Consider the following 25,884-nt stretch of genomic DNA (forward strand, 5'->3'; position numbering starts at 1 on the left):
TTTACTTCTGGGTTGACAAAAAATAAAAACGATTTACTGTTAACTACAGTCAGCAGCAGTGATTTCAGCTTGTCACAAAATGCTGCTTTTACGATATAATCTTTGGGGTGAAACACAACATTTATCCATTTACAGAAAAAATCAGGTATCCCAGCTTTGAGACTTTTTGATGAAGCTCTACTGTGTTTTTAAAGTCCATACACCTTCACCAGACTGATGTTTTCAGTGCTCACGGTGCCTCCAGTAAACTGTATGAATGACCTCTGTCCATGTTTAGTCCTTTGGGAGCTGCACCCAAGTTTTCTTCTGTCAAAGTCACAACACAACTTCAAACTGATGGACTGGCAAACTGAGACCAGCTGTGTCTTTTGAATAGTCTGAGTTGTTGTTGTTACAGCCTCTACTGAACCTGATCATTTAAACTAACATTGCTCATTATACAGTGACACCGCCACAGAATCAGCATTTTAACATCAGTTATTCTCAAATAAACACTATGGGCCCAAAGAATGTTGTGATGACCTCTGAACCCCAGAAGGTTTGATCCTCTCCAGTCTCAAGTCACTGGGTGTTTCTCATTTCCCAGGATCCTTCCTCCAAAGACCACCGTGTAGCACTCCCCCGAAGCAGAGCCTGTATCCTGCTCACAGCACCTGGACGTGCACGTGGAACAGGCTCTGGGGAGAGCGACTGCGCCGTGTCAAATCAAACTCGATAAAACCCAGAAGTTTAATCAGTGCTTCTACAAATGAGCGTTCAGAGGAGCCCTGATGACATCGTTCAGAAGCCGAGGATCCTGGCAATTGGGAAACACCCAGTGTGGTCCTCTGTGCAGGTCATAGCTGTGCCTGTTCAGAGCTGCGCTCACTGTCTCCACTGTCCTCCTCATGAGCACCTCTGGGTGAGGACAGAGCAGTGGGGGAGGGGAGGCCCGCTCTGGGGGAGTCGTTCAGTGGCCTGGGGGAGCCAGAAGGAGGCGACAGTCCCACTAGTCCTGAGAACTCAGAGGGCAGTAAAGTCCCCTTCTTCACGTGGTTCAGTTCTTTCTCTCTGGCCGCTGGTCCCTGTTGTCCTCCTTTCACACGTTTCCACTTCATCCGACGGTTCTGGAACCAGACCTTCACCTGTGAGAAGAACACACGTCAGCGTCAGATCATCACATCATCGTCACGCACTGTACATGCCCTCGATATTAAAATGCACCTCGAGTTTGTCTCCAGGAGGATGTTATTGCTTTGCCTGTAATATTCCACAGTATGACATTTTAAGTTCTTCTCTAAAACAGAAAACACCGTTCCACCTTGTGAACTCCAGTCACCTTCACTAGAATCATCTGGATCGTTTCGTCCCTGGAATCACTGCTCTCTATTAAACAAACAGTAGCAGTTAACTTGAAAACTATCACGTCATGACATCACGAGGGGGGAGCATTTTCTGATTTGGAGATGTAGACAGACTAATAATAAAAGGTTCCTCAAACATGTGAATGAAACAAAACACAACTCCAGGTCTATTTTTGAGAAGGTAACAACATTATAACACTATTTAAAGCTCACAAGAGTCAGTTTAGGACTTTTAAACATACAACTTTGGGGAGAAAAACGTGAATATACATTTATTTTGTGTCATATATATCTCCTTTAAAGCTACCGCCAGCCCGCCTCTGTTGCATTCTCACGCTTCACCACTAGATGCTGTCTCTGTTACTGCTGTCTGATAACGTACAATCTTTGCTCTGACAGAAGAAAACCAAATGAAATAAGCTCTAAAACAGTATTATTGTTTTTCATTTGCTGTGCTTTTCATAATGACGAATGGCCCGGGAGCAGGCCAGTGATTACATAATGGACGCTGCCGTGAGTAGCGCTGATGGGGGCTGACACATGAGCTCCGGGGGCTGAATCTGCTTTCCCTGACTCCGCACTTTATTTAGTATCGGGGTCTCACAGTCTCATGCTCACTCCTCCGACGCACCCCGCTTCTCCGCGCAGTGACAGATATATTCCTGTTACCTCCGCTAACCCCAAATAAGACTCACTCCACGTTTTGGCCGGTAAATGCCGAGATGATTTCGCGGGGAGCATCTGGTCTCGATTAGATAGTACACACAGATAATTTCAGCTCCCAGTCTCGGGTTTTGTCTTTCACGCCGTGGACTCGTGTTAGCACAGGTGGACCGCGGCCTTATCGGACTCTGACATCCTAATGATCTCACAGGTCCCGACCCAAAACAAAGCGGGTATTTCCTACGAGCAAAAAGAAGGTGTCAGGTTTTTTTTTTTTTTTTTTTCGTGTCTAAGTCTGTCATGATTATTACTATTTCGACTTAAAGGTTGTATGGAGGATTTTTTGTTTGTTTCAAATTGTCAGTGAAAGTTTAAAACACCATTACAGAGACGCAGCAGCCTTGTAATTATGATGACCAAAAAAAAAAAGAAAGAAAATCTATCAACTGTGGACGTGTTGAGGCCAGATAAACATCAGCCAATAGAAAACGAGGCTGCCTCATTTTCTATTGGCTGTCAGGTTGTCACTCAAACTCCCTACGTTTCTAAGGTAACTATGCAGCAGTTCTTAGAGGCTTTTTTCTAATTGTGGCTCTCTCGCAGTTCGCATAAAGTTTGTTGCGATGTCGGACGAGAATCCACGACCAGTTCGCCGCAAAAGAACGTCGGTTTTTGAGGTCGCTGAAAGAAGAAGAGAAGGAGAAAAGGAGCGAAGACAAACTGAGGTGATTCTTGGAGATTCCTTCCAGCGATGGCGCGACTGAAGCGGACGAAGGGTCTAAAAACTGAGGTGTCGGTCTCTAAATTATTTCTAGAGGGAGCTGTGGAGGAGGAAGGTGGTGTCACGCATGCACTACATTTGAAAAAGGACTGTCGCTGGATTTCTCTTTCCTTAAAAAAATCCTCTATACAACCTTTAAGCCATGTTATAATGTTGTTACCTCCTGAAAACAGACCTGGAGTTGTGTTTTGTGTAACTTTATTATTAGTCTGTTTACATCTCCAAAGCTCAAAATGCTCTGTTCCACCTTGTGATGTCATGAAGCGGTAGTTTTCATGTTAATAGCTCCTTTTAAGACCGAGGTCCCGCACAGGTCCTTTTTTGGAGACCCGCCCGTTAACCCGTGATTATATCAAAGTTAAATCCGCACCAGTCTGGACCCGTTAACATTCCACCCATTACTCGCCCGTGCCCGTGATAAATCGGGGTCAGACCATTAGTCCAACAGCCCAATAGTGTAGGACTAAACCAGGGCTAAACCAGGACTACACCAGGACTACACCAGGTCTAAACCAGGTCTAAACCAGGACTACACCAGGACTGAACCAGGACTAAACCAGGAATAAACCAGGTCTAAACCAGGTCTAAACCAGGACTAAACCAGGACAACACCAAGACTGAACCAGGACTAAACCAGGACTACACCAGGAATAAACCAGGACTAAACCAGGACTAAACCAGGGCTAAACCAGGACTACACCAGGAATAAACCAGGACTAAACCAGGTCTAAACCAGGTCTAAACCAGGACTACACCAGGACTGAACCAGGTCTAAACCAGGACTACACCAGGACTGAACCAGGACTAAACCAACACCGTGTCATTAGTGGATTGTAAATTTAAACACGCTGCAACCGCAGAGCCGATCACCAGGTCTAAACCAGGACTAAACCAGGACTAAACCAGGAAAAACCAGGAATAAACCAGGTCTAAACCAGGACTAAACCAGGACTGGACCAGGACTAACCAGGACTGAACCAGAACTGGATCAGAACTTAACCAGGACTAAACTAGGACTGGACCAGGACTGAACCAGGACTTAACAAGGACTGGATCAGGACTTAACCAGGACTAAACCAAGACTGGATCAGGACTTAACCAGGACTACACCAGGACTGGACCAGGACTACACCAAGACTAAACCAGGACAAACCAGGACTTAACCAGGACTGGATCAGGACTTAACCAGGACTGGATCAGAACTTAACCAGGACTAAACTAGGACTGGACCAGGACTGAACCAGGACTAAACCAGGACTGAACCAGGACTAAACCAGGACTAAACCAGGACTGAACCAGGACTGGATCAGGACTTAACCAGGACTAAATCAAGACTGGATCAGGACTTAACCAGGACTTAACCAGGACTACACCAGGACTAAACCAGGACAAACTAGGACTTAACCAGGACTGGATCAGGACTTAACCAGGACTAAACCAGGACTTAACCAGGACTACACCAGGACTACACTAGGATTTAACCAAGACTAAACCAGGTCTGAACCAGGACTGAACCAGTACTACACCAGGACTAAGCCAGTTCTAAACCAGGACTTAACGGTGTCTAAACCAGGAGTGCAGCTGCTGAACCCGATCACTTCCGCTGATGGTTTTATGTAATAAAAACACTCAAGTCTCTCTCAGCCTGGTCTCTCATCGTTCCAGGAAAACACTGGTAAATGTCACTTGTTTCCGGGGCAACAGACGCCTTGGACGTGCGTCAAGTATTTTTCTCCCGTTCGTCGTCCGTGTGTAATCACTACCCGCCCGTAAAATTCCAGGACTTTAAATCCCGCCCATTTCAGCAACTATTTTCGAATACCCGACCTGGTGCAGGACTCTGACACAGACACTGGGGGCGAGGTGGGTTAAGTGTCTTGCCTAAGGACACAACAACAGCATTCATCTGTGGGAGCTGGAATCACACCAGCCAAACTGTGAGTCAGTGGGTCTGACCGCTCAAATAATGATGTTTATGTCGAGAGCGGGATTCGAACCGCAAACCTTGGGATAAGTGGACAAAACGCTCTTACCAACTGAGCTACTGTCGCTCTAGTAACTTTTATCTTCAGTTCAGTAGAGACTGGAAATTCCAGGTCTGAAATTATCCAAATGATTCTAGTGAACGTGTATGGAGTTTGAAAAGACAGTGGAGCACTTCCTGTATTACCACATGACATCACAAGGTGGAACAGAGTGTTTTCTGTCTGAGAGAAGACCTCGGCGTAAATATGCAGCGTGTTAATTCAAACATTCTTTTGTACCACTAGCTGTTAAACTGCTAAACTCAGATAATGCAGTTAAAAAATAATTATAAAAGGCTTAGGGATTGTGCAATCAAAACTGCACATAGCTGTAGGGAATGTGCAATAATTATATCTAAAACTGCACATAGGTGTAGGGAATGTGCAATAATTATATCTAAAACTGCACATAGGTGTAGGGAATGTGCAATAATTATATCTAAAACTGCACATAGGTGTAGGGAATGTGCAATTAAAGCTACACATAGGCTTAAGGAATGTGCAATAATTAATCTGCACATAGGCTAAGGGAATGTGCAATAATTATAACTAAAACTGCACATAGGCTTAGGGAATGTGCAATCAAAACTGCACATAGGCTTAGGGAATGTGCAATAATTATAACTAAAACTGCACATAGGCTTAGGGAATGTGCAATAATTAATAGAACAGAAGAATGCAAGGGTTTGCCTGTTAAGGATAATTTAAGGGTCCTGTTGGTGCATCACTCGTGGTCATACTGGTCTCATATTTACTTTGTTTTATGGTGTTTGTTTATGTGCTGCTTTGTGTTGTGTTGTCCTGTTTTTTTTGATCAAACCCCCTGTTCCAAGACAAATTTCTCCCATGGGAGACAATAAAGGATTATCTTATCTTATCTTAAACATGTGTGAATGAACCAAAACACAACTCCAGGTCTGTTTGTGATGAGGAAACAACAAAAGAACACAGATCAGAAAAAAGCGTAATATTGGCCCTTTAAGTCGGAGGTTTTTCGCGCTCGATTGTCCGATTCCAGACTCTGCAGAATAGAGAATGGACTGGGTTTTTCAGGCGATATAGGAAGTGTACATAGTAAGATTCGCACTCAAACTTATTCCACTGGTGTAAAGAGACCGTGGACAGGAAGAGCCGCGTCCTTGGAGAGTTGTCCTGGCGGAGCTCGGAGCCAAACGCCTTCTGCTGCCTGTCGAGAACTATTTTGACTTTTCCTTTTGTAAATTCCGGGATTTAAACAACCCTGATCATTTTTCAACAAAACCATTTTAAGATTTACAGGTTCGCTTTTATGCTCCGGTTTGCCTTGAGTTTTAGGTTAATTTATTGCTTAAAGTTTCCTTAAAGGTATTAAACGTATCCTTGTTCAACTTTTTTTTGTCTTGGAAGTGGAGTTATTATTCCAGCCATCCGTTGGTGCAAAAACAGTGCGGGCTTCTTACCAAAATATAAAAATGATGTTTTGTGGATTTTTGTTCATGGAATAAATGATCGTCTTGCAGCATAAACATCTTCTGCGTCTGAAAGCTTCTGAGCCACAGTTTATGACTTGGCCGCCAACGCTGAGTTTTACACTTTTAATTGTATCAGGTCGTAGGTTTTATTTGAAATCTTCTTGGCCGAAACTCCCGAGCCACACGCCATTCTCTCGCACGATCGACTTTGACGTTTGTCCACAAAGAAACACTGGGACTTTTTATATTGTAATAAAATACTTATACTTGGAATGGGCTGCATATCTGTTCCGGTATCGGTATCGGCCGATATCGATTGACTTGATAAAATGTTCTGTAAAGACCACACAGGTGCTCAGATTTTATTGGTTCACTCAGTTGAGGTGAAACGTTTTTATTGCATTTTTGCGTGTGGTCCTTTATATCACTCAGTATCGTTATCAGTGTTGGGGAGTAACAGATTACATGTACCGGAGTTATGTAATCAGAGTACAAATTATGAGTAACTGTATTCAGTTACAGTTACTGTTTCAATGAGTGGGAATTAGATTACAGTTACTTTGTTGAAATAAATGGATTACACAGAGGGATTTTACTGTTTTCACAGTTTGGGCTATATCCCTTTTTTTTTTTTTTTTTTGGTAATTCCACTCATTGCCGGAAACTAAACCAGGTCTAAACCTGGTCAAAACCAGGTCTAAAACCAGGTCTAAAGAAGGTCTAAACTAGGACTAAACCAGGACTAAACCAGGACTAAAACCAGGACTAAAACCAGGTCTAAACCAGGTCCAAACCAGGTCCAAACCAGGTCTTAAACCAGATCTAAAACCAGGACTAAACCAGGACTAAAACCAGGTCTAAACTATGTCTCAAACAGGATTTAACAGGAGTAAACCATGCCGTGTGAACCATGTCTACTCCTCTTCTATCAATAATATTTTTAATTTGGTTCAGTAAAGTCTGGGCTTTTTATTTTCTTTTATCAGACAAAACTTCTTATGCTATGATTTCCTCGTCTTTGTTTCTCTACAGCAAATCAAGTAATCCAAAGTATTCAGATTACGTTACTCACTTTAAATTATTTAATGGATTCCGTTACAAACTACATTTTGGTGTATGTAATCTGTAATCTGTAGGGGAATACATTTTAAAAAGTAACCTTCCCAACACTGATCGTTATTTATCATTATTATGGCGATATGACGTATTATTGGCGTCATCTCCAGACGCACAGGTGACGTAAGTGGAGATCGGACGCGCGCGGACACGTGCAGTATAGAGTGACGTCACACGCCAAATTGGACGCTCGCGCTGTCAAGGAGCTGTGGATATGGTATCGCTTTTGGATTATTACATTTTCCACGCGTTGTTGGATTATAATTCTTCGTGGGAGCTGCTGGGCTTTGGTGCGGAGCCGAACTGAACCGGACCGGACCGGACCGGACTGGACCGGACCGGACTGTGGACGCGCGGTGATCGTGAGTACAGACGTCGGCTTTGTTACGAACACCTGTCAGTCATAAAACGCTGCGTGGCGTGCGTAAAACTTCGGGAACTTTTGGGACACGTTAACGGAGGTAAGTTTGTGGTTATTTGGGTTCCTGTCTGTGAACTGTTTGTTTTTGTTACTGTCGACTTTTGTTGGTTTTTGTGGAGGTAGATTTCTTTGGCCATGCACTGATTAATACATCGGAGTATAAGGGTCAGATAAAAAAAAAAAAAAACATGCTGGCGCTACGAGAATAAAGTCGTAACATTTTGACATTAAAGTCGTAATATTATGAGAATAAAGTCGTAGTCAAAATAAAGTCATAATATTATGAGAATATCGGCGGCTCGGAAAGTCTGAACGAGTGGAGAATGGAGAATTTGGAGCATTTTCTAAAGGAGAAAAATCTGTGTATCATTCGTTCATTCGACTGAACAAGAACTGAATCAGGACTAAATCAAGTCTGGAACCAAACCAGAAAGACCAGGATTAAGACCGGGACCAGACCAGGACTGAAAACGGTTTAATCCTAGTTTAGTCCTGGTTTAAGTCACGGAAACGGGAAATGGCGTCTACGTGACTTTAAAATGCGATGCGGGACTATTGCGCCTCATACGGACTGAACCAGGACTGAACCAGGACTGAACCAGGACTAAACCGTTTTCAGTTCTTGTCTGATCCCGGTCTCAGTCTTGGTCCCTGACTCAGTCCTTGTCTAAGTCCTGGTCTCAGTCCCGGTCTGGTCTCGGACCTCGTTTAGTGATGGTTTAGTCCTGGTTTAGTCCTGGTTTAGTCCTGGTTTAGTCCTGGTTTAGTCCTGGTTCAGTCCGGAGGCACAAATAATGAAGAAAATTGTTGTTCGTTTTCTTATTTTTGCTTTTATATTGAAAAAAAAGTTTCTTCTTCTGCCGCATTTTTCACTTTGACTTTGATTTTATTATGACTTCATTCTTGTAATATTATAACTTTATTCTCATAATATTACGACTTTAATTTAACTTCGACTTTATTCTCATAAAATTCTGACTTTATTCTCATAAAATTACTACTTTTTCTGGCTTTGACTTTATTCTCATTAACTACGACTTTAATGTCAAAATGTTACGACTTTATTCTCGTAGCGCCAGCATCTTTTTTTTTTTTTTTTTTCTGACCCTTATACTCCGTCGTACATTAATGTCAGGACACGTCCATAAAAATCCGGTTATTTGAGGTCAAAAACGCTTTTCTTCTATTTTCATTATTTCACGCCCTCTGATTTAAATAGTAGCGCTGTAGCTTTTCTTTTTTGAAGACCAGCGAAGATTTACTGTAAAAATCGGAGTGTTACATCGCTGTAAGTTTTACACAAATATGTAAGAAATAATTTTAAATCCCAGGTAAGTGCATTTTGTTATTATTTTTTCAAAAGTTAAGTCAAATTGTAATTTTTATCTTTATCTTCAGCTTAAGATACATTTGTAGGCCTATGGGTTTTAAAAGATACGTTTTTAGATTTTTGTTTATATCCGGCTTTTCCGCACATGCGCAGTGGCTTGTAGGCAAAAATCCATCTGGCCGTTCTTTTGTGTTGACAGTTGCGTTGCGTATGTCTGACATGAGATAACTCGTTTTATTTTGAAGTAGGTTTTGTATATAATTGTTTTGACATGACTTCATCTTTTTACTCTAAGTCACTGAATGTTGAGGATCAAAACTGTTACTTTGAAAAGTTAAAACTCGCCGATAACTGTTGACGATGTTGATGTTGTACTGTTGTGTGACGACGGTTGATGTTATACGGCGATAACTATTGACGATGTTGTTGACTTGTTGATATGGAGCTTTTTGCCTAAATAAAATGGCGAACATGACATCATCGTGTCATGGGCCAAGTATCAGATATCAGTATCGGCTCACAACAATATTGGCCCATCCTTAAAGATTAATGTGTAAACTATACAAACAATGACATAAATGTCCATAATCAGTGTATTTATACAGGCCTGCGTGTGATTAAACGGTTGCTTCATCATTTTGGAGAATTTTCGGAGGCCTAAACAATATTTTCCGCTCACTTTCCAGCTCAGTTTTACATTAAGATCTTGGGATATATTGTGGCTTAAAGGGAAACCGTTCCTGACAGCAGCCTTGTTTTCATAACAGACATCATGAAAATAGCTGCAGCCGGTCCAGAGTCGGGTAATTACGGCGCGTCGATGATAGACCCTGAACAGTTGAACATGTCGTGCTAATGCTCTGCGGCTAATCTCTTCCATCCCGCAGAAACTCTTTGAATCGTCCCCGAGACTCTCCGTGTCCGTGAACCGACCGAAGAGGAGCTGAGCCGAGGAGACATCAGAGTTAGATTCCCACGGTGGATCGTAGCGAAGTAAATGTGGTATAGTACTTCACTTAAAGCTGCACTGTGGAACTTTTTGGTTGGGGTCAGAGTCCTGCGTAGTTGCTGAAACGGGCGGGTTTTAACGTTCTGGAATTTCATGGCCGGGAGTGCGTACAAAATGTGGGTGAGTCAGGTAAGTCAAAAGAAAGACGAAAATACTTGACGCGTGGCCAGGACGTGTTTTTCCCTGGAAACGAGTGACATTTTCCGGTCTTTTCCCGGAACGATGGACCAGACTGAGAGAGACTTTAGTGTTTTTATTACAAAAAAACATTAGCAGAGGTGTGTGCTCCTGGTTTAGTCCTGGTTTAGTCCTGGTTTAGACCTGGTTTAGACCTGGTTTAGTCCTGGTTTAGTCCTGGTTTAGACCTGGTTTAGACCTGGTTTAGACCTGGTTTAGACCTGGTTTAGTCCTGGTTTAGTCCTGGTTTAGTCTGGTTTAGTCCTGGTTTAGTCCTGGTTTAGACCTGGTTTAGACCTGGTTTAGTCCTGGTTTAGTCCTGGTTTAGTCCTGGTTTAGTCCTGGTGTAGTCCTGGTGTAGTCCTGGTTTAGACCTGGTTTAGACCTGGTTTAGACCTGGTTAGTCCTGGTTTAGTCCTGGTTTAGACCTGGTTTAGACCTGGTCCTGGTTTAGTCCTGGTTTAGTCCTGGTTTAGTCTTGGTTTAGTCCTGGTGTAGTCCTGGTGTAGTCCTGGTTTAGTCCTGGTTTAGTCCTGGTTTAGTCCTGGTTTAGTCCTGGTTTAGTCCTGGTTTAGTCCCTGTCCAGTCCTGGTGTAGTCCTGGTGTTGTCCCGGTGTTGTCCAGTCCAGTCCTGTCCAGTCCTGGTCCAGTCCTGGTCCAGTCCTGGTCCAGTCCTGGTTTAGTCCTGGTTTAGTCCTAGTCCAGTCCTGGTATAGTCCTGGCAATTGGTTCGGCGGTTGTGGCGTCTCTATATTTATACTAATGACACTGGTTTACTCTTGGGTTAGACCTGGTTAAATCCTGGTGTAGTCCTGGTCCAGTTCTGTGTTGTCCTGGTGTAATCCTGGTGTAATCCTGGGGTAGTCCTATTGTAGTCCTGGTTTAGTCCTGGGCTATTGGGCTGTTGGACTAATGGTCTTACCCTGATTTATCACGGGCACAGGCGGATAACGGGTGGAATGTTAATGGGTCCGAGCGAGTGCAGATTTAATTTATACAATCAGGAGTTAACAGGCGAGTGTGGTGCTGTGCTGCGCAGGTGCTGGTCTCCAAAAATGGACCCGGTTGTGGGTCCATCACCTGCTTGCTTCTATGGATATGTCATCACTTTCCCTGGAATGTTCCACAGTATGACATTAAACAGCTCTACTTTACATTTATTCAATCAGAGGTGGTTTTATAGCTCTATGCTGTGAGCGGGGGCGCCTCTCCACAGATCTGACTTGGCCTAGTTTGGTTTCCATGATGATAGAAAGGTTTAAAGCCACACTGTGTAACATTCCAGTCAAAGCATTAACATCTCCAAAAAGAAAAACCTCCACTGGAAAAGTTACCTAAAATTTGTTCTTATAACTTTTTTTTGTAAATGCACATTTTTAACTGGATAATTTTTACTTTAATTTCACTACATTTGAGAGCAGGTATCTGTACTTTCTGCTCCACTACGTTTTGCATCTGGCCTGAAAAGTAGAAGAATTTTTGTTATTATTGTTTAGGCCTGTTGAAAAGATCGAGGGGTTTATTTTTAAACCAAGTTCATAGTTTGAGCAAACAAAAATATACAAATAAAAATAATATTGATTCAGTTGTTTCTTTTGGACAAAATTCAGCACAAATCTTTATCAAACATTTGAAGCATTATTGGATCTCTAAATCTGCACAAAGTACTTTGACTCTTTAAGTACATTTGTAAACAGATACTTCAATTACTTAAGTAGTCTTTTTAAATACTTTTGCTCCAGTATCTGTACTTTTACTTGAGTAACAAAACTGAGAACTTCTTCCACCACTGTTAGATTCACGGAGTGTTGCAAAAACGTGTGGGTTTAAAACTAAACACCAGAAACGCTGCATGTGTATTTTGCCCTATGCAGGTGTAAAAACTGCACATTTTTTTAACGTGTTTTATTAGACAAATAAAACCAGACGATACATTCAGGCCTATTAAGTTCGTTATTTCCGTTGTTCTGTACACACACAGTTTGAACGTTGACCTGTGGCTGTGGTTTACACCGGTAAACCTGTCCAAAAACCACACACTTTGACAAAAACGGTATGATCCAGAGTTTGAATTTTAAATATTTGGAAGTAATTACAGAGCACGGGGCGGGAATAGGTGAAAACAGACATCGCAGAGATCACTAGATTACTCAAACATTCATGGAGGGTGTATAAAACATCTTTAGGCATGTTTTTAATGAGGGAACGATGTTGTAAAACGGCATATTTGCATAATTCCCCTCATCTTTAACAGTTCCATACAGTGGTCCCTCGTTTAATGCGGGTATTTCGTTCTAAAAATAACCCGCGATAGGTGAAATCCGCGAAGTAGTCAAGTATATTTTACAATTATTATCTGTTTTAAGGCTGTGAAACCCCTCACCACACACTTTATACACTTTTCTCACACAGGACAGTTACAACTATTTTTTACATCCTTCTTAAAACTTGCTGCTGTCATCCTTTTGTTATTTTCCTCCTTCTTTATGTAACAAACCGAAGATTCAATTTATTCCGGAGTGGAGCCCTGCAGCACAAAGTCCCGGTTACCGCAACATAAAGAGCTGCACACGTACGATCTTTGAAAACATCACGACACACAGAACAGACTCACCTTCACCATCAACATCCCTCTGTCACAGAAAGAACACTCATATTCCACTGAGTCGTGTCCTTTAGTCGAACAGAAGCTGAACCGCGTCAGTGCCTTTTTTTTTCCCCCCTCTGCTTAGTTTATGCAAATGAGCCATGCTGTTTTAAGTTTCGTTTCTGTGAGAGTTGCGCAAATCTGCATTAAACACGTTATAATGTCAAACGGTTCCTCCGTTCCGTTCCTCGTCGGTGTGGAGTGATGAGTGTGTCTGTGGGTGTTTTTCGTTGTGCGGTCGCTGTCTGCTCCGTGTGTGTTTGCGGCTTTGTAGTTTACTGACGTCGTGCTGGGACACCCGAGTGGATTCGTGTATAGGCGAGTTTCATTGTTGACAAAAGCACGCGTTGCATGCTGGGAATTATTTTGGTCGGTGGCAAGAAGCACTAATTCAACATGACGGACGGAGCGAGAAAGCACGTAAAGGGTATTGATCCCGGTTATTTATCCACTCTAACGGCAGAGGACCCAAGACCATTTGACCAGAAATTGGTCATAAGCATCGATGGACGACCAAATCACCCTTTTCAACCCCGACAAAAGGTTGGACCAAACCAAATTTCTGGTCAGAATCGCCAACTACCTGGACAAATATTCACTTCGGCGATATCCACAGTTACTTGGTGGAAACTCCTGGGCCATTCACAGCAGAAAAGATGAAAACCTCCAAGAGTCTCGATGTGTTGTTGAACTTGTTGGAGTCCACGGTTTGTTAGGATCTTCTACGTTTGCTCTGCGAATGTTTGAAAGCCGTTTAATTCACCGTTAGCGGTTCTTTTCACTCAGAAAACGAAAAAGACATTTTCCTTCTTCCGTGTTTCTATTTTTGCATCCGATAATGCAGCAGGAATTTACCATTACTGGGGATAAATATGCAAGGTTACGCACTGTGTTTGACAGCTATCGTGTTTCTTGCCTCTGACCAAAATATTTCCCAGCATGAAACGCGGGATTTTAATAACAATGATGTCAGCTGAAACTCGCCTATAGAGCGCTCTGGATTGTTGGGCGTGCGGTCGTTTTTTGATGGGGTTGGAGGCTTATGAGCGCGCCTAATAGCCCGGAAAATACGATATGCAAAATTGCTCAAAAAAATCAGCAAAACTGCGAGACCGCGAAAGGTGAACCGCGATATAGCAAGGGACGACTGTATCTGACTCTGTACCTGTCTCTCGGTGAGGTCCAGGTTGACGGCGATTTCGTAGCGCCTCAGTCTGGTCAGATAGTTGTGGTGCGCGAACTCCGTCTCCAGCTCCCGGATCTGCTCCTTGGTGAAGGCCGTGCGCTCCTTCCTGGGTTTCCCGCCGCTCATGTCCCCCTTGTAGCTCCCGTCCTGGGACTCTGAAATGGAAAACACAACTTTCTCCAGATCCAGCTGATTCTCCAAAAAGAAAACAAGAGGAGAGGAAGGCCAGAGCGGGGCTGGGGGAAGGAAAAGATTTGAGTGTGGGGGTTGATACTCGAGCGGGGCCCGTCTGAAAGTAAAATAAAACTCAAATTAGAGGTGCCAGTCATTTTTATTGGGCTGACATTGTTACTGTGTTGTGGTATAGAATGGTGAGGGAGGTATACAGGACAGCTTAATAACATGTAGTCAAATGGATTGTTTGAAACGCTTTAGTCACGCTAGTGTTAAAAATTACTGTTTTTATTTCAGGGCTTGTAGCAGAGCCAATGGATCAGCAAAGACCAGCCAACATTATGTCGTTCACAAATACTGTATGGTATTGTATATTGTATAAGCAGCTCTAGCGGTCAGAAAAGTCAACCGTCTGCATCTAATTATAAAGCGTTTTATTGTCCGATAATCAGGAAGTGCACTGTTAGCATTCTAATTGTTGTTAGCTGCACTGTCAAGGCAAAACTGGTGTCTGAAAGCTGCGAAAGGTGCTTATAAACTCATCACTGTTAATAATCAGGATGCTCTGAATGCATAAGGAATAACTTTGGACCACTGCAAACTGTTTAAAATGAACGAGCTCTGTTTTTCAGACAGTAAAAATCGTGTGCAGCACTTTTTAACATGGATCTTCTCTAAACAGGCTGGATTATAGGCCATTTTCACAACGACCGTAAGTGCCCCGCTGTAGATTTGCGGAACCTAATTGTTAATTGTTTTCTATACTAAAATATATGTGGAAATATTTTCCTAGGAGCTTCATAAATCTGCTCCATCACCAAATCTTCAACCAACAAGATTCACAAAGGATAAACATTCATCCATGAAGAATTTATCCACAACTATCAAGGTAAGAAAGATGAAAGCTTAAAGATGCACAACGATGACGCATTAGTGAACTACTGAGCAAAACTAATGTTATGCTCATGAATAAAACATAAGTACTGTATTTTCCGGGCTATTAGATGCTCTGGATTATAGGCGCACTGTCATTAAATGGTCTATTTTTTTTCACAAATAAACCGCACTGGACTTTAAAGGAAACACAACAGTGTGATGGGTGAGTGGTTTTGTTTGTTTGTTCGTTCACGGTGACTCTGGGCTTTGTTCAGTTGTGGCGTGTAGGGAGGGTGTGTCTGGGACCAACGGATTGTCGGCGTGTTCGCAGTGACTCAGTTGTTCAGTCGTGTCTAGAAGCGGCACATTGCACTCGCTTTTTTCGGTTCGTTCCTCCGTTCCGTTCCTCGTCGGCGTGGAGTGATGAGTGTGTCTGTGGGTGTTTTTCTCTTTGCGGTCGCTGTCTGCTCCGTGTGTGTTTGTGTGTTCTGCGGGTGGTGCGGCTTTGTAGTTTACTGAAGTCGTGCTGGGACACCCGAGTGGATTCGTGTATGGGACGCTCTGGATTGTGGGGCGCGCGGTCATTTTTTGATGGGGTTAGAGGCTTAAGAGCGCGTCTAATAGCCCGGAAAATACGATAACTTGTTCACTAGAATTAAAATTAAAAAACAATTTCATGATGTTGATGTTAACATAGAAAGATTTGTGCAGTTCAAATGCGAGACATGTCTAGGACACCATAACATTAGTTTTGCTCAGTAGTTCACTAATGCATCATCCTTGTTCGCCTTTAAGCTTTCATCTTTCTTACCTTGATAGTTGTGGATAAATTCTTCATGGTAGAATGTTTATCCTCTGTGGACCTTGTGGAGACAAGAGACATTTTGCCACAGAAAACCATGAACCGGAAGTTTGGCAAACCTACAGTGCGGCACTTCTGGCCTTTGTGAAAAAGGTGTGTTCAGATTTGTGCCTGAGATGAGGAAACTATCAATTAATACCTTTTTTATTTGCCCTTTTGTCGCCTGTAGTTGTTTTTAAATGTGCTGACATGACAAAGCAGCTACCATTAGCAACTTTACACCTTTTAATAACTTTTTTTTACAATACTTCTATCTGTTTTCATACATATGTTAGTGTCCGCTTCAAGATCTGTCTGTCTGCTGTTGTTTTCCCGACTCTCAATGCATTGTGGTCTATATTCATCGATCTAGTGACCATTGCTGGACACACCTTTCAAGATCCACTCTTAAATAGTTTCATATTTGGATGCGTTCATGTTTTCTTAGCCTGGGATCCCCATAAACACTTATCCTAATCCTTACTGGAATACTGGATATCATGGACAAACATAGTCTGTCAGATATATAGCACTTGGACACAGATACTAGGACTCTTTTGACTCTTCTTGTACTTTTCTTAGACTCTAACCTCCTCATTCCCACAGTCAAATCAAAGCACCTGACCTTGGGGGACCGAGCCTTTGCCATGACTGCCCCCACCTTCTGGAACTCTCTCCTCCTTCCTCCTCCTGAAACTCAGACTCACTAAACACCTTCAAAAAACTGCTCCAAACACACCCTTTTCCTCACAACCTACAGCCCTCACACATGACTGATTCTCTTTACTGTTTGGTCTGTCCTTTGGTTGTTTTACTGTGACTTTACTGCGGAGCGTCTGTTACAGTGAAAAGCATTGAATAAACCCGAATAAAAACACCTAAATTGTCTGTCACCAGCTCCTTCATTGTCTGGGGAAATTGTCCCTCTACTGTGTCAATCGAACCATGATGACACTGTTCTATAAAACATTTATGGAATCGGTTTAACTTTTTCACTGGTCTCACGATTTTGGAGCATCTCTTCCATGAACAAGAACTCACTTAATCAGTTAAATGTGCAAGTGAGGAGATTGTCCACTCTCAGAGCTGCCCGGCGGACGTCCCAGAGGATTCTAAAATACGTGCAGCATCCTCTAAACCAGGGGTGTCAAACTCATTTTGGTCCGGGGGCCGTATCCAACCTACTTTGATCCCAAAGGGGCCAAATCAGAAAACTCATGGCATATATACCCAAAAATAGCAATAAGTTCAAATATTTGTGCAGAGAAACACAAATCTATTACAGAAATCTTTTTTAATTGATGAACTCTTTCTTTTACAAAATATTATAACATCATGAACAACCTGAAACTTTAAGAAAAATGCAATTTCAACACAATATTTTAACAATAACTTGTCTGTAAACAGGAATAAGTCAATTTTTCTTGTAAAATCCTGCACTCGGCTCCACTTTTCTCATGTTGGACATTTTTCTGATGAGGGTGTCACGGTCAACAGTCAAAACGATCGTCCTTTAAGAGCGTTTGGAAAGAGACAAGTCTTCATTTGAGCTGCTCTGGAGGGAGGGGCCACGTACAGAGACACTGGAGACACTGCTCTGCTCAGTGCCGCAGAAATTTACCAATATTTTAATAGAAAATATAATTAAAATATTTTAGTAGAAAATCTGCCGAGGGCCACATTAAAGGTCTTGGAGGGCCGGATCTGGCCCCCGGGCCTTATGTTTGACACCTGTGCTCTAAACTCAGAGTTTCTGCTGCTTCCCTCTGGTCAGAAGCTTTTAGTCCCAAGATCTAGAACAGGGGTCACCAAACTTTTTTCTCAGAGGCCACATGACTGTGATGGGGGTCGGGTCAGGGTCGTGTAACAGAATTAACGCAGATTATATTCTTGGAAAACCGCAACACTTTCTTTACATATCAGACAAACTGCATGCTCCTTACACTGAACAAAAAAATAATCGGTCGTCCACTGTTCTTTGAAAACTCGGCACTCTCTGTCAACTTTTCGTACTTTTACACTTTGCCATTTTTCTGTCCTTAACCGCACTACAGAACTCTGCACGTGTATTGACTGTCACTGTTTGATCTCGAGTTTGTCAGGTATGTAAATGTAAATGCGTCATATAATTATCATTTTTAAATTGGAAAAAAAAAAAATACAAGATGCAGACGTGCTATTAATTTCCAAAAAGTAATTTAAAAAAAAATAGACCATGACAACTTTTGAGGATTGCCTCAGGTCCAGTTCAAGTGGTGGGGGCAGGGGGGCAGAGGGCAGGGGGGGCAGAGGGGCTGGGGTCAAAGCCGCATTCAGCCTGCGGGCCTTAGTTTCTTTTTTGTTTTGTTTGAAAAGGAGCTTTGTTCCATCTGCCATTACAATAAATTGTAATCTACTTATCCCATCGATTTTAGTACCTTGTCTTGTAAAATCCTGCTTTTTATATATTTGATATTTATTCAGATTTTAGCCAAGTGTGATGAATGAATTATTTATGGAACAAAACCATTCTGCCCTGGAGCTCTGCAACACTTTATTAGTAATTGTGCTTTTATTTGTTTTTATTGTTTATTGTGTTTATTTTATCGACCCTCAGATGTGTCGCAAGAGATTTTTATTTTATTTTTTTGGGGTAACCTTGTCACGATCTGCATGTATTTCTGAAATATACAGTTACAATGTACAGAATAATGTCTATTGACTTGGATTATTGACACAGAACTGATCGAGCTTTGCGGACGCCTGCTCCACGGGCTCAGGGTTCTCTCTGGGGCATTCCTAGATTCAAAGCCCTGGTTTGGTCCTGGTTTGGTCCTGGTCTGGTCCTGGTTCAGTTCTGGTTCAGACCTGGTTTATTTCTGGTTCAGTGCTGCTTTAGACCTGGTTTAGACCTGGTTTAGTCCTGGTTTAGTCCTGGTTTAGTCCTGGTTTAGTCCTGGTTCAGTCCTGGTTCAGATCTGGTTTAGATTGGTTTAGTTGTGGTTTAGACCTGGTTTATTCCTCGTTCAGTTCTGGTTCAGACCTGCTTTAGACCTGGTTCGGTCCTGGTTTAGTCCTGGTTTAGACCTGGTTCGGTCCTGGTTTAGTCCTGGTTTAGACCTGGTTTAGTCCTGGTTTAGTCCTGGTTTAGTCCTGGTTTAGACCTGGTTTAGTCCTGGTTTAGACCTGGTTTAGTCCTGGTTTAGTCCTGGTTTAGTCCTGGTTTAGTCCTGGTTTACTCCTGATTCAGTTCTGGTTCAGTTCTGGTTCAGTTCTTGTTCAGTCCTGGTTCAGATCTGGTTTAGATTGGTTTAGTTGTGGTTCAGACCTGCTTTAGACCTGCTTTAGACCTGGTTTAGTCCTGGTTTAATCCTGGTTCAGACCTGGTTTATTCCTCGTTCAGTTCTGGTTCAGACCTGCTTTAGACCTGGTTTAGTCCTGGTTTGGTCCTGGTTCAGTCCTGCTTTAGTCCTGGTTTGGTCCTGGTTTAGTGCAGTAATTTTGTAATTGTAAACAAATTACTTTAACACTAACAAGTCATAAATAACACATTACAGTTTTGAAGTCCCTTGCCCACGGGTACGAATAAAGCGTCCGAACTTAACTTAACCTAAATATCTCATGGACACAGACGCTCGACCGTCCAGCCTCTTTTGACTCTTTTGTCCTTTCTCTGCATATTGTTCGTTTTTCCTTTTATTCCTTTTCTGACGGTGAGATCATAGTGTTTCCAGTCGCGTTCACGTCTTTGTGGTCAGTTAATGGCGAAAGGGAAAGCTCTGCAGCAACGTCAAGCATCTAATGATATTTTGTACGTCAACATATAAATCAGTCCAAGATTCATGAGTTTGGCTCTGGAGACGTTCCGCGGAGGCCAGGAAAAATGAGCGCGCGAGGCTGACTGTGTGAAAACCACCGCACGTTTCAGAGTCTTAAAGTTATTCTTAAAGGTGCGCTTCGCTCTGTAACTTTTTTGGTTTGTTTCTATGGATGCGTCATTGCTCTGCCTGGAATGTTCCACACTGCGACATGAAGCAGCTCTGCCTTAGATTTATTGAATTACAGGTGGTTTTAAAGCTCAAAAATACCTAGAAAAGTGTGGGGTAGGCCTGTAACGATTAATCGACCAAGAATTTATCACGATAAACGATATTATTGACATTTTGAGACCATTTTCAACGAATGTAACGATGATGGAATACAAATGCAAATGCACTCTTTCAAAGATCAATGAACTTTACTTTCTGAAGAAAATTTAACACAGGAACTGCAAGACGACCAAAAACAATAGGTCTAAATAAAAGTAAAAGACTTGTTCACATAAGAATAGTCTAATGTAGTCTCACTTATAGTTAGGTTTTGATAAAAAAAATACACTTGAATAAACCATTGTTGAACCAAACACGACCAAAACAATAAACGGGTTATTAAGAGTCTGTGTGTCATTCGTTCAATCGTTTTTCAAAATAAAACCAAAAATAAGAAAACAAAAAAAAACCAACTATTTTCTTCATTATTTGTCTCCAAAACCAAAATGAAAAAACAGATAATGGTTCATTTTTTTCAGTTTTTGATTTTGTGTTTAAATGAAAAATGGAAAAAAAATGGATAACAACCGTTTATGTGACTTAAACTGTGACGCCAGACTGAACAAGGACTGAACAAGGACTAAAACAGGACTACACCAGGTCCAGGTCTAAGACCGGGACTGAACCAGGACTAAGACTGGGACTGAACCAGGACTGAACCAGGACTGAACCAGGACTACACCAGGACTACACCAGGACTACACCAGGACTACACCAGGACTACACCAGGTCTGGGACCAAACCGTAACCAGACCGGGACTGAGGCCGAGACCGGGACCGAGACCAAGACCGGGACTGAACCAGGCCTAAAACAGGACTACACAGGTCTACACCAGGTCTGGGACCAAACCGCAACCAGACCGGGACTGAGAACCGGGACTGAGAACCGGCACCAGACCGAGACTGAGACTGGGACTGAATCAGGACTGGGACTGAACCAGGAGTGAGACTGGGACTGAACCAAGACTTACACAGGACTTCACAGGACTACACCAGGTCTGGGACCTGACTGTAACGGGACCGGGACCGAGACCGAGACCTAGACTGAGACCAGGACCAGACTAGGACCAGAGCAATAACATTATCATGGAGAAAAGCATTGGACGGAGTTATGCAGCTTTAACTTCTAATCTTTTTGGAGGTTTTGTTTGTTTTAGTGGATCAAATCTTGCATATTTCGTCTACCTTCCTCTCCTCAGATAAAATGTCTTAATTCCACTTGTGACATCATCTGGTGGTAATCCAGAAAGAGCTCCTCAGTGTTTATAAAGTCTGCACACCGTCTGCATCTTATTATAAAGTGATTTTATCATCCGCAAAACAGGCAGTAATGCTTGTTGTTGTTAGTTTTACTGTGAGAAGACCACTTTTGTTGTAAAAAGCCCTTAAACTCCTCATGGTGAATAATTAAATACTAGGAGAAAGTGACAACTAGCATGCAAACATCCACGTCCTGATCATCAGACTGACATTTTACAAACACACAAATCAGGTAATCCAACATCAGAGCCAAATATCCGACACTGTAAATCCAGCGGAGCGTAATAAATGTATTTTTATAGCGTATTCCGTCACGATTGGACCGTTCTTTATGACGATCACAGACTCGGAGCAGTAAAAGTGTGAAAAAGCAAAAAGGTTTGAGATTGAAACTGAACTGAGCGTCGAGCGTGTCAGTCACAAAAGATGTACGGAAAGTCTTAGTGCTTTTTGCGGTTCTCCGGCAGATATGATTTTCCTGTTCATAGAAAGCTCGCGGGTCAGGAGTGGAGATGTCAGAGATGCCAGGAGACCGAGTTTTACGAAGCCAGCGTGTGATGAGAGCGAGCGAACCCGATTTCAGCGCTCACAGTTTCCCCTGGAGCCGGTTCAGTCAGAGTCAAAAAATGTGTCAGGGTCGTGACCTCTGCGAAAACTTTTACCGCTTAAAATCTCCATATAAACCAACGTAACACAAAAATTTAATGAAAAGGCCTAGACCTGACTTTAATTTATTGTTTTAAATAAGAAAAAAAGTAGATTTGTTTAAAAAAAAGTGAAATTTTGAGACACAATATATCGCTATAGAGAAATATTACGATTAACGATACTATTGAAACTGTGCCGCTTACACAAGACAGAAAAGTAGTTTTAAATGCACAGAATCATTAAAAAGTTTGAGCTACAAAAAATAAATATCAGAATAAACCAATATTTAAACATAGAAGTTATTTATTCAGACTTCTACAGCTCAAATCTTAAGGTATTACGTAAAATGGCGAAAATCTACCGACTAGTAGGGGTGTGCAAAAATAGTAAAATACAGTATTGGTATCATGGGCTGCTGTATCGATACATCGCCAAGAGTATGTTTTGAGTATATTTTACTAAATTATTTTGTTACAGCTACAGTTTTGTTGCTTGTTTTAACCTCGTTTAAGCGACACATTTGACATTTTCACTGTTTTGAGGATAAAAATGTTTGTGTTTCATATGAACTTTGCACAAGAAGTGGTTTAACAAAGACTTTTAGTGTCACAGACATGATTTAGCCTTTATTTTTTTTATATTAAACTGTACTGAATTGATCTGAAATATATCGTATCGAATCGTAAGCTCACTGTATCGAGATATGTATCGTATCGGCAACTTCTGAATGATACCCAGTCCTATCCACTAGTGCAAAGAAACTGTACACATGATAAATATTGAGCTCCAAAACATTATTCCAGCTTTTGAACTATAAATTGATATAGTAATTATCATGACAGGCCTAAATATAATCTATTCACTTTAAGACGCCCACACACTGCAGGATTTCTGAGTCAAAAAGTGCCACATACACAAGGAGAATCTTATGAGATTTAAAATCTTACAATCTTACAATCAAACTGTTTCCTGTCTGAGAGCAGAGTAACTGTGGGGTCTTAAAAGTCTTGAAAATGTCTTAAATTTCATGTTCCTAAATTAAGGCCTTAAAAAGTCTTAAATTATGTCGTCCAAGTCTTATTTTTCTCACAAAGGTCTTTAATTTTATTAGTCTATTTTTTTGTAATCTCAACCGGGCTGTTAAATGTTAAATGGAGGGAGGGAGAAAAAAAACAACAACGTGAAATCAAATAACGTGCGTGAACGTCTAATTTGGAGTATCCGCAAACAGTACTTTGGTTTGTGGCGCCGGCAGCAGTGAGTAAACAGTCAGTAGGTGGAGGAAGACGTTGGATGGATCATGAGGAAGTGCAGGTTTAATCCAGAGTGGCTCTTAGTTTCTAGTTAAAGCACCGGTAGTTGGTTGGTCATTATTAGAATTGGATCTGGTGTTTTTTGCTCGCGTAATGGGTGCGACGTTGGTCTTAATTTTCATTTAAGCGGTCTTAAAAAGGTCTTAAAAGCGTCTTAAATTTGGGGTAGTCAAACCTGGGGACACCCTGGAGAGTTTTATCTGTTTTAGATACTTTATTGATCTCGACGGAAATTCAAGTTTTGCTGCAGCAACATTTCCACTGCAGCAAAACTCGGTGGCCTTTGTGTCTCAGGACAGTTTATCAGGAGGACTGGTCAGGGAGGGTCAGCAGATCCTGTGGAAGAGACAAAAGTTTCCTCTGTCTGAAGGCGAAGTATAGTTCTGTGTGGACTGTCACTTTCTTGGCGTTGTTTTTGATTTATGGATCTGCATCGACGTCTATGCACCACAAAGTAATTCACCGCCAAAAACACTAGGGGGCTAAGCTATATGTCCATTCATATGTACGGTCTATGTGTATGAAGGGGATTCACGTCGACGCAGATTCTTTGTGTCATGACGCAGACGATTTGACCTAAATTGTCTAAACTGTGTTCATCTTTTTAATCAACTTAAGTGCTAAAACTTACGGGAAATCAACCTGACACTATCCCAGACACATGATCTTCTGTCTTGGTGCATTGGTGTCATGAGTAAACAGCAGAGATTGGAGAACTACCACAAAAAACACTGTCTCAAAATATCAGAGGCAGACAGGACTAAGTGGGCGTGGATCATGGTTTGAAATCAGACACAGGCCCTTTAATAAGATAAATCATTATGTGTAGTGTGTATTAGTCTCAGCTCTATGTAAAAATGTAGAGATAAAACTTACTTTATAATAAGTCATGAAAGTATTTACATCAATCTCCATAAAATAAGAAAAAAAAAAAATTCATAATAATTCTTTGAGAAATGTAGAAATGACTTAATTACAGACGGTTTGGTGTAGGATTTTGACCTCGCGGTGAGGTGACCCCGGGGTCAGAATCCTATTATGGTGTGTTGACCCCCCATAGAATATTGATCCACTTATGAAAATTTATATTTTATTAATAAAGAAATTGAATTCTATAGAAAAACTTTGAATAATAATACTATATCTGCAAATTAAAACATATTGACATATTTAAAAGTGTTTTTTTAAAGAACTCAGATGGGGGTTAAAACCTCGCGTGGTCCTAATTGTAAAGTGTGCCTTGACATGAATAGCCTGATCATAAATGTGTCTCTTGTGTTTCAGTGCATACGGCATTAAATGGAATGTAAATACACACTCTCTGAAGCCTCTTTTTATCCGACCACAAGTGCTACACAGACAGCCACTAGTTTAACCCAAAAAATTGACGCTGTGTGATGTGTTTTTTAAGATTTCTATCCAAAATGATTCACTTTTACCTGCCCCTTCGCTCTTGGCTTTGCTCCTCCTCCTCTCCGCCTCCTCGGTGGGCAGAGCGTGTCCGAACTCGCCCGGCGCACTTGACCCCCGCGTGGGGTCAGCGCCGCGCGGAGTGCCCCCCGCCCCGGAGCACTGTTCCGGGCTGTTCTCCGGCAGGCTCACCCCGTGCTGGGCCGTGGGAGACTGGACGTGCGACGGGGGAGGGGGCCACCCCGAGGGACCCTGGTGCTGGGACAGGGGGACCTGGTGAGCGCCGAAGGTCCCGGTGTCCTCCCCTCCTCCGGGGAAGCCGCAGGGAGGAGAGGGGCTGGGCAGGTCCAGGTACGGGTGCAGGCCTTGTGACGGAGCGTGGGGGCTACGGAGGCAACCAAACAGCGAGTGGTCCATGGTAAGTCCACTTAAGTCCAGAGAACGATAAAAAGTCTCAAAACTACTGTAAAAAAATCACTAAAAATGTTCTTGCGTACAAAATTGAAGCATAAATTGAACTGTCACATCAGCTGTAAGTTTTGCATTACAGATTTTTTTTGTTTTGGGGTGAAATTTAAACATAAAAAGTTCATAAAAACCTGCTTAGAAACTTTTACTATCAAAAAAATACCTCTAAATATTGCATTTTGTTTAGTTTTGGATAATTCACGTCATTTGGACAATAAAAAGACGCTCAAAAATAAAAATGATTCACTTATAACATTGTAAATCGCAAATTTTAAGAAAAAAAAAAGATGATCCCAAGTTAATTTACAAGACGTGCTGCGATCCAAAGCAGTTGCAATTAGGCACAGACGAATCAAAAAGTCCAAAACAAAAAAAATTATAATCCTTTTGTGAGCATCCACCTATTCCTCAACGCGGCACGTTTCGATGAAGATCCGTAAAAATATCCAAACGCAGAGTCCGGATAGCGATTTTTGGATGACAGCTCGGGGTTCCAGGAGCAGAGTGGAAGTAGGGAGGCAGCTTCCAGGGTCTGGGGTTCGGACGGAGGGAGGGCGGGAGGGGAGAGGAGAGGAGGAGACCGGGGAGGGAGGGAGTGGGGGGGATATATACGGGACTGTAACATGAGAGGGAGGCCGGGCCCGCTGCTACTGACCACATGCGCTCCGTGGTTCTCCAA

The 25,884-nt window shown here is 42.1% G+C and overlaps 1 protein-coding gene across 1 annotated transcript; it reads right to left on the reverse strand.

Moving 5' to 3' along the window:
* Nucleotides 1-836: 836 nt before the first annotated feature.
* LOC110161195 (homeobox protein MOX-2-like) lies at nt 837-25,154 on the reverse strand. Its single transcript, XM_055157110.1, has 4 exons — nt 24,767-25,154; nt 14,128-14,303; nt 958-1,124; nt 837-891 (listed from the first exon to the last, which is right to left on the reverse strand). Exons 1-4 carry the CDS (start codon nt 25,152-25,154, stop codon nt 837-839), a joined length of 786 nt encoding a protein of 261 aa, XP_055013085.1.
* Nucleotides 25,155-25,884: the final 730 nt, after the last annotated feature.

Source organism: Boleophthalmus pectinirostris, unplaced genomic scaffold, assembly GCF_026225935.1.
Source record: "Boleophthalmus pectinirostris isolate CB_2022bp ecotype Guang Dong unplaced genomic scaffold, ASM2622593v1 HiC_scaffold_21, whole genome shotgun sequence".
In the NCBI taxonomy this organism is placed as follows: Eukaryota; Metazoa; Chordata; class Actinopteri; order Gobiiformes; family Gobiidae; genus Boleophthalmus; species Boleophthalmus pectinirostris.

Bases quoted from the DNA above. Each gene is read 5' to 3' on its own strand.
- LOC110161195 (XM_055157110.1), bottom strand. From the start codon at position 25,154: ATGGACCACTCGCTGTTTGGTTGCCTCCGTAGCCCCCACGCTCCGTCA. The intron at 1,125-14,127 runs GTACAGAGTCAG...TTCTTCTCACAG, and splicing joins TGGACCTCACCGAGAGACAG to GTGAAGGTCTGGTTCCAGAA. The intron at 892-957 runs GCCACTGAACGA...ACCCAGAGGTGC, and splicing joins CCTCCTTCTGGCTCCCCCAG to TCATGAGGAGGACAGTGGAG.